We start from the raw sequence: 8,281 nt of genomic DNA on the forward strand, positions 1-8,281 counted from the left end.
TATTTTTTTATATATTTTTTAATGTATTATAGTTTTCTTCAAATAATTGTTTATCTGTGTTTTAAATATTTGTTTTACTTTGATGTACGCACCACGACACCAAGTCAAATTCCTCGTACGTGTCAACCCACCTGGAGATAAACCTGGTTCTGGTTCTGAAGGTTATTCTAAATAAAACGTTATTATTGAAGTCCTTTACTCTCTAGAAAACACTCTGACCTGAGGAGCAGATCTATTCAAGTCTGATTCATTAATCCATGTAATACCTCCTGCTTCCGGTGCAACAGCGCCCCCTGCAGGCTCCACACACACATCCACACACACACACATCCACACACACACACACACACACACACACACACACACACAGGCGGTAGGAGTGGATTAGCTGTACCGAAGTGACGCCGCCCTCCTGACCGGCTCTCTCTAACAGGGACCAGAGATCAGAACAGGGACCAGGACCAGGGACCAGGCCCGGACTCTGTGCAGGATGCCCCCCGCTGAGTGTGTGTAGCTCCCGGGAGATGGACCCGGACCCGGTGTGCGTCGGGATCCCGCTGACGGAGCAGGAGAGGCGGCTGTTCTCCGGGCTGCTGAGCCGCTGCCAGGCCCCCCCCCTCCGGACCCCTGAGCTCCGGGAGGGTGGCCGAGCTGTTCCAGGCTGCACAGCTGCCCCCCGAAGCCCTGCACCGGGTCAGTGTGTGTGTGTGTGTGTGTGTGTGTGTGTGTGTGTGTGTGTGTGTGTGTGTGTGTGTGTGTGTGTGTGTGTGTGTGTGTGTGTGTGTGTGTGTGTGTGTGTGTGTGTGTGTGTGTGTGTGTGTGTGTGTGTGTGTGTGTGTGTGTGTGTGTGTGTCAGAATGTGTGGCATTGAGCTCCCTTCCTTCCTTTCCCGCCCCCTCACAGAGTGATTGACAGCCCCCCCCGCAGGAAGTGTGTTGCTCGCTACGGGTCAGAAAGAACCGTACCTGTGTTTCCTCTCAGAGACATGATCACACACACACACACAACACACACACACACACAGACAGACAGACAGAGACACACACACACACACACACACACACACACACACACACACACACACACACACACACACACACACACACACACACACACACACCATGTACTGTAAACATACTCCACCACAGGTAAAACACCAGAGGCCTGTACTACGAAGCCGGATGTTCTCTGAGCTAACTTCACGGAAATCTCGGGCTTTCCGGTCCTACGACGCTGGTTCTCTTTTTAGCGGGCTAGATCTCCATGGTAACTGATGCTGAGCGGCTAGCCTGGTCCGGAGCAGGTTAGGTGGCAGGCTAAGAGATCAACTCAGTGAAAGCACCGCCTGCTGACCAATCAGAGCTCCGTGTGCAGAGTTTAAAGATATCAAGTCATATTACAGGATAGAGGAAATACAGAAAAACTGCCGTTGCAGGAAAGACGGCCGGCAAAAATCACCTGACTGTGTGAACGTGAACATTAATAGAATATCCCCTCCTCCCATCTTCAGAGCAATCTGACTATTATAACATTAGCGTTAAGAAAGCTTACTTAAATATCTGCCACAACATAAGTAACCGGATCAGAGTAACATTAAGTACAGTCCGCGGCACTGTGAGTGCAGACGTCGATGTGTCCCATTATCATTCATATCATATCACATCATAATGTATCATATATCTCCTTATCTGAGTCAGCTGAGCCGTATCTGGCCGTGCAACACTCACAGTGTCACATACTGGATGCAGAAGTATTATTTTAAGCAACACATTAAGTTGACGAAACACTCGAGTCAAATGTAATGAAAGTCAGATCGTGTCTTAGACGGGGCAGTGATATCATAAACCTGTTAATGTACGCATTCAAACACTTTCTCTGTTACCAGCTGTACTCACCTTGCAGGTGCAGCTATGTGGCTTTGATCCTGGATAAAGTGTTTAAGTCATGGATGTTTAAAGTTTAACTTCTTCATATTTGACTAATATTAAAGTTCACTTTTCATTCAGGAAGTATGACGCTGCGCTGTCAGTACGCTTGTCCATGTGTGTGATTGGTCGAATGCTCCAGATACCACCCCTTTCATGTGAACGCGCACCTAACTAGATAGGACACGGCTGGCTTGAGTTACCGAGTTGATAACCAGCGTCGTAGGACCGCTTAGCGAGAGCGCGTTTGTTTTGGATTAGGTAAACCGGGTAACTCAAACATATCCAGGTTAGGTTGAACCGGCTTCGTAGTACAGGCCTCTGAGGTGAGAATGTGATTTGATCAGATAAACTCCCCCCCAGGTGATGGAGGTCTGACATAATAAAGGCTGTTCTCTCCTCTCTCCCCCCCCCCCCCCCCCAGGTGATATAATAAAGGCTGTTCTCTCCTCTCTACCCCCCCCCCCAGGTGATGGAGGTCTGACATAATAAAGGCTGTTCTCTCCTCTCTCCTCCCCCCCCCCCCCCCCCCAGGTGATATAATAAAGGCTGTTCTCTCCACTCTAACCCCCCCCCCCCAGGTGATGGAGGTCTGACATAATAAAGGCTGTTCTCTCCTTTCTTCTCCCCCCCCCCCCCAGGTGATATAATAAAGGCTGTTCTCTCCTCTCTACCCCCCCCCCAGGTGATGGAGGTCTGACATAATAAAGGCTGTTCTCTCCTTTCTCCCCCCCCCCCCCAGGTGATATAATAAAGGCTGTTCTCTCCTCTCTACCCCCCCCCCAGGTGATGGAGGTCTGATATAATAAAGGCTGTTCTCTCCTCTCTCCCCCCCCCCCCCAGGTGATATAATAAAGGCTGTTCTCTCCTCTCTACCCCACCCCCAGGTGATGGAGGTCTGATATAATAAAGGCTGTTCTCTCCCTCTCTCCCCCCCCCCAGGTGATATAATAAAGGCTGTTCTCTCCTCTCTCCCCCCCCCCAGGTGATATAATAAAGGCTGTTCTCTCCTCTCTCCCCCCCCCCAGGTGATATAATAAAGGCTGTTCTCTCCTCTCTCCTCCCCCCCCCCCCCAGGTGATGGAGGTCTGTGGGGCGAAGAGACTCGGTTTCTTCTCGACTCGTCAGTTCTTCGTGGCTCTGAAGCTGCTCGCTGCCGCTCAGGCAGGACTACCTGTTCACCTGGAGAGCCTGAGAGCAGGTGAGAGGGGGAGGAGCCTGAGAGCAGGTGAGAGGAGGGGAGGAGCCTGAGAGCAGGTGAGAGGGGGGGAGGAGCCTGAGAGCAGGTGAGAGGGGGGGAGGAGCCTGAGAGCAGGTGAGAGGGGGAGGAGGTGAGGGGGAGGAGCCTGAGAGCTGGTGAAGGGGAGGAGCCTGAGAGCAGGTGAGGGGGGGATCTACAGGTGAGGGGGAGGAGCCTGAGAGCAGGTGAGGGGGGAGGAGCCTACAGGTGAGGACAGCAGGTGAGGGGGAGGAGGTGAGGGGGGAGGAGCGTACAGGTGAGGGGGGAGGAGGACAGCAGGTGAGGGGGAGGAGCCTGAGAGCAGGGGAGGGGGGAGGAGCCTACAGGTGAGGGGGAGGAGCCTGTCTGAAGAGAGGAAGAAGTGAGTTCCAGGAGTCCTGCAGGATCATCAGATTATGGGGGATTATCCTCAGAGCTCTCTCAGGATGGATTATCAGTGTGGGGAGGGGGGGGGGGGCAGCTCCTCCTGATTAATCTCTAAATCCAGAGAGGTCAAAGGTCACAGGAAGCTGCTCTCCAGAGGAACCTGGAAACAGGAAGTGCATTGACTCTGTGTATCAGGGCCCTGATTGGTTCAAACATCTTCATTTTATGAATACCTGTGTCTCCCCCCCCCCCCCCTTCCCTCCCCCTCAGATCTCCCTCTCCCCAGGTTTGAGGGTCTGAAGAACGATCCGGAGGTCTGGTTCCCCCCTGCAGACGAGGGGGAGACACAGGTGAGGAACAGAGGGGCGGAGGGTGGGAGACACAGGTGAGGAACAGCCGGAGGGAGGGGGAGACACAGGTGAGGAACAGCTGGAGGGAGGGGGGAGACACAGGTGAGGAACAGCTGGAGGGAGGGGGGAGACACAGGTGAGGAACAGCTGGAGGGAGGGGGGGAGACACAGGTGAGGAACAGCTGGAGGGAGGGGGGAGACACAGGTGAGGAACAGCTGGAGGGAGGGGGGAGACACAGGTGAGGAACAGCTGGAGGGAGGGGGGAGACACAGGTGAGGAACAGCTGGAGGGAGGGGGGAGACACAGGTGAGGAACAGCTAGCGGGAGGGGGAGACGCAGGTGAGGAACAGCTGGAGGGAGGGGGGAGACACAGGTGAGGAACAGCTGGAGGGAGGGGGGGAGACACAGGTGAGGAACAGCTGGAGGGAGGGGGGAGACACAGGTGAGGAACAGCTGGAGGGAGGGGGGAGACACAGGTGAGGAACAGCTGGAGGGAGGGGGGAGACGCAGGTGAGGAACAGCTGGAGGGAGGGGGGAGACACAGGTGAGGAACAGCTGGAGGGACATGAACCCTCAGGTGTAAACAGAGAACCCTAACAGAACCTGTGGGTTCTCACACAGCAGGGATCTGGTTCAGAGGAACAAAGACACGGAAAGGAGAACACGTTTTTTAAAGAAAGTACGATTTAGAAAAGGTGTTTTAAAACCTTTAAAGACTATTGTTTAAAATAAGACAATATTTACATAACATATAAACATTTCAGGATGTCTCAGAGAAACACTCTGTATATACTGTATATATGTTATATACTGTATATATGTTATATACAGTATATAACATATATACATATATATATATATATATAACATATATATATATATATATATATATATATATATAACATATATATATATATATATATGTTATATACAGTATATAACATATATACAGTATATAACATATATATATATATATATATATATATAACATATATACATATATATATATATATATGTATACAGAACAGACTGCCTGAGGCTGTGAGCGTAGCCCATTGTTCTTCATGGAGCACCAGAGGAATCAGGGAAGCCATTGTTTCTGGATTAGGATTAGAATCTGTAAAAAGTCTTGTAATCTCTTCAGACCTGGAAGGTGGGGGGGGGCTTTAGTTGTGAACATAATGAACACAGAGTGATGATGACGGAGAGATGGGGGGGGGGGTTTGCTGCCACGCAAACATTACCCCAATGGGGATCAATAAGGTACTTCTTATCTTAAAGAGTCCCTGAACCCCTCGTGTCCATCCGGAGGGGGGGTTCAGGAGACAGAGCCAGCTGGAGGGGCTCAGGGACTTTAACATGTTTTCATTTGATCTTATTAATACAATATTTAAAAAGGGGCGGGACCACCTCAAAGTCAATGCTATTGTCTTTCAGCTTGAACTGTACACTGTGTGTGTGTTGTGTGTGTGTGTGTGTGTGTGTGTGTGGTGTGTGTGTGTGTGTTTGTGTGTGTGTGTGTGTGTGTGTGTGTGTGTGTGTGTGTGTGTGTGTGTGTGTGTGTGTGTGTGTGTGTGTGTGTGTGGTGTGTGTGTGTGTGTGTGTGTGTGTGTGTGTGTGTGTGTGTGTGTGTGTGTGTGTGTGTGTGTGTGTGTGTGTGTGTGTGTGTGTGTGTGTGTGTGTGTGCAGCCTCAGGACCCCTGGAGGATCTCAGAGGAACAGCTCCAGTATTACACCGCTCAGTTCAGGAGTCTGCAGCCCGACCTGGGGGCTCTGATCCTGGGTACGAAGCACCACGAGACCCCTGGATACACTTTAGATTTCACTGGATGCACAGAAGTATAACATTGCTTATACCCCCCCCCCCCCCCTGTCTGCCCCCCCCCCCCCCCCCCCCGTCTGCCCCCCCGCCCTCTGTCTGCAGGAAGCATCGCTAAGAACTTCTTCACGAAGTCCAAGCTGCCGATCCCTGACCTGTCTCACATCTGGTGAGAGAGACAGTTCAGAACTTACTTTAGATGAGTTTGATTGCATACTGTGTACGTCCCTCTCCTCAGGGAGCTGATAGGGTCCTGCTGATCTTATGTGTATATATACTGTGTACTGTGTACTGTGTATATTATGTATATTATATATCTGTACACGTCCCTCTCCTCAGGGAGCTGAGTGACGTGGACAGAGATGGCGCTCTCTCCTTCTCTGAGTTCTGCACAGCGTTCCATCTCATCGTGGCTCGAAAGAACGGATACCCTCTCCCTGAGACGCTGCCCCCCCCTCTGCAGCTGCACACAGGAACCCCCCCCCGAGGTGAGGATGGCATCTCTTTTAAAGGTCTCCTATCATGCAAAATGCATAATAATGTAGTATAATAGGAGACTTTTAATATAAATTCATAAACAGCTGCAGACTGTCACTGTGTGTTTGTGCAGAGCGCTGAGTCCAGAAGCAGACCTCCTCAGGACCTGGACCCCCCCCTGAGGACCAGAACCAGACCTCCTCAGGACCTGGACCCCCCCCTGAGGACCAGAACCAGACCCAGGTGAAGATCCGCTCATTAATAATAATGAATTGGATTAGGACTTCTGTTTGTGACTTTATGTAAAGCGTCTTTGAGCATGAGGAGAAGCGCTATAACAATCCAATGTATTATTATTATTAATAACAGATTCTGGTCTCCTGTATTTATAACAACACAGAGCTGTGCCCCCCCTCCAGGTCGTTCTCCAGCACGTCTATAGAAGAAGCCATGAAGAAGTCAGAGGAGCCCCCGACCCCCCCACCCCGGCCCCAGAAGACCCACTCCAGAGCCTCTTCTCTGGACCTCAACAAGCTCTTCCAGCAGGGGGCTCCAGGTAACCCCCCCTCATAGTATTTATACCCTCTAACACCAGCAGGGGGCTCCAGGTAACCCCCCCTCATAGTATTTATACCCTCTAACACCAGCAGGGGGCTCCAGGTAACCCCCCGTCATAGTGTTTATACCCTCTAACACCAGCAGGGGGCTCCAGGTAACCCCCCGTCATAGTGTTTATACCCTCTAACACCAGCAGGGGGCTCCAGGTAACCCCCCCCTCATAGTGTTTATACCCTCTAACACCAGCAGGGGGCTCCAGGTAACCCCCCTCATAGTGTTTATACCCTCTAACACCAGCAGGGGGCTCCAGGTAACCCCCCCTCATAGTGTTTATACCCTCTAACACCAGCAGGGGGCTCCAGGTAACCCCCCCTCATAGTGTTTATACCCTCTAACACCAGCAGGGGGCTCCAGGTAACCCCCCCTCATAGTATTTATACCCAGAGTGTAGGAATACTCTGTTTCAGTAAAAGTCCTGCATTCAAAATGTTCCTCAAGTGAAAGTAGAAAAGTATTCTCATCAAAATATAGTGAAAGTAGCGACAGTAAAAGTAGTCATTGTGCAGATTGGTCCATTTCAGAATAATATATATGATATGTTTTATAATGATTGATCATGAAAGTGTTCTCAAAGCTGGTAAAGGTGCAGCTAGTTTGAATGACTTTGTATACTGCAGGGTAGCTTGTGGATTTACTCCAGGTGGAACTAAAGTCTTTAACACTTGATTATATTATTATAACCCACCTTTAAAGGGCTCCAGGTAACCCACCTTTAAAGGGCTCCAGGTAACCCACCTTTAAAGGGCTCCAGGTAACCCACCTTTAAAGGGCTCCAGGTAACCCACCTTTAAAGGGCTCCAGGAAACCCACCTTTAAAGGGCTCCAGGTAACCCACCTTTAAAGGGCTCCAGGTAACCCACCTTTAAAGGGCTCCAGGTAACCCACCTTTAAAGGGCTTCAGGTAACCCACCTTTAAAGGGCTCCAGGTTACCCACCTTTAAAGGGCTCTAGGTAACCCACCTTTAAAGGGCTCCAGGTTACCCACCTTTAAAGGGCTCCAGGAAACCCACCTTTAAAGGGCTCCAGGAAACCCACCTTTAAAGGGCTCCAGGAAACCCACCTTTAAAGGGCTCCAGGTAACCCACCTTTAAAGGGCTCCAGGTAACCCACCTTTAAGGGCTAACCAATTTAACCGGAGCCTTTAAGGAACCCACCTTTCAAAGGGCTTCCAGGTACCCCCTTGTAATAGGGCTTCAGGTTAACCCCCTTTAAAGTGCTCCAGGCTAACCCACCTTTAAAGGGCTCCAGGGTACCCCACCTTAAAAGGGCTCCCGGTTAATCCACACTTTAAAGGGCTCCAAGGTAACCCACCTTTAAAAGGGCTCCAGGCTAACCCACCTTTCAAGGGGTCCAGGTAAACCCACCTTTAAAGGGCTCCAGGAAACCACCTTTAAAGGGCTCACAGGACCCACCTTTAAAGGGCTCCAAGGTTGAAACCCCACCTTTAAAGGGCTCCAGGTACCCACCTTTAAAGGGCTCCAGGAA

The 8,281-nt window shown here is 50.7% G+C and overlaps 1 protein-coding gene across 1 annotated transcript; it reads left to right on the forward strand.

The window, feature by feature from the left end:
• Positions 1-387: 387 nt before the first annotated feature.
• Positions 388-6,734, forward strand: reps2 (RALBP1 associated Eps domain containing 2; the record flags this gene model as incomplete). The annotated part of the gene is given in 10 exon segments (XM_034152736.1): positions 388-611; positions 613-693; positions 3,003-3,126; positions 3,802-3,881; positions 5,572-5,665; positions 5,807-5,870; positions 6,041-6,156; positions 6,158-6,189; positions 6,312-6,421; positions 6,598-6,734. Coding segments are annotated over 10 exon segments (925 nt in total), but the record flags the coding sequence as incomplete, so codon positions are not given.
• Between the last annotated feature and the right edge of the window lie 1,547 nt (positions 6,735-8,281).

Source organism: Trematomus bernacchii, unplaced genomic scaffold (assembly GCF_902827165.1).
Source record: "Trematomus bernacchii unplaced genomic scaffold, fTreBer1.1, whole genome shotgun sequence".
In the NCBI taxonomy this organism is placed as follows: Eukaryota; Metazoa; Chordata; class Actinopteri; order Perciformes; family Nototheniidae; genus Trematomus; species Trematomus bernacchii.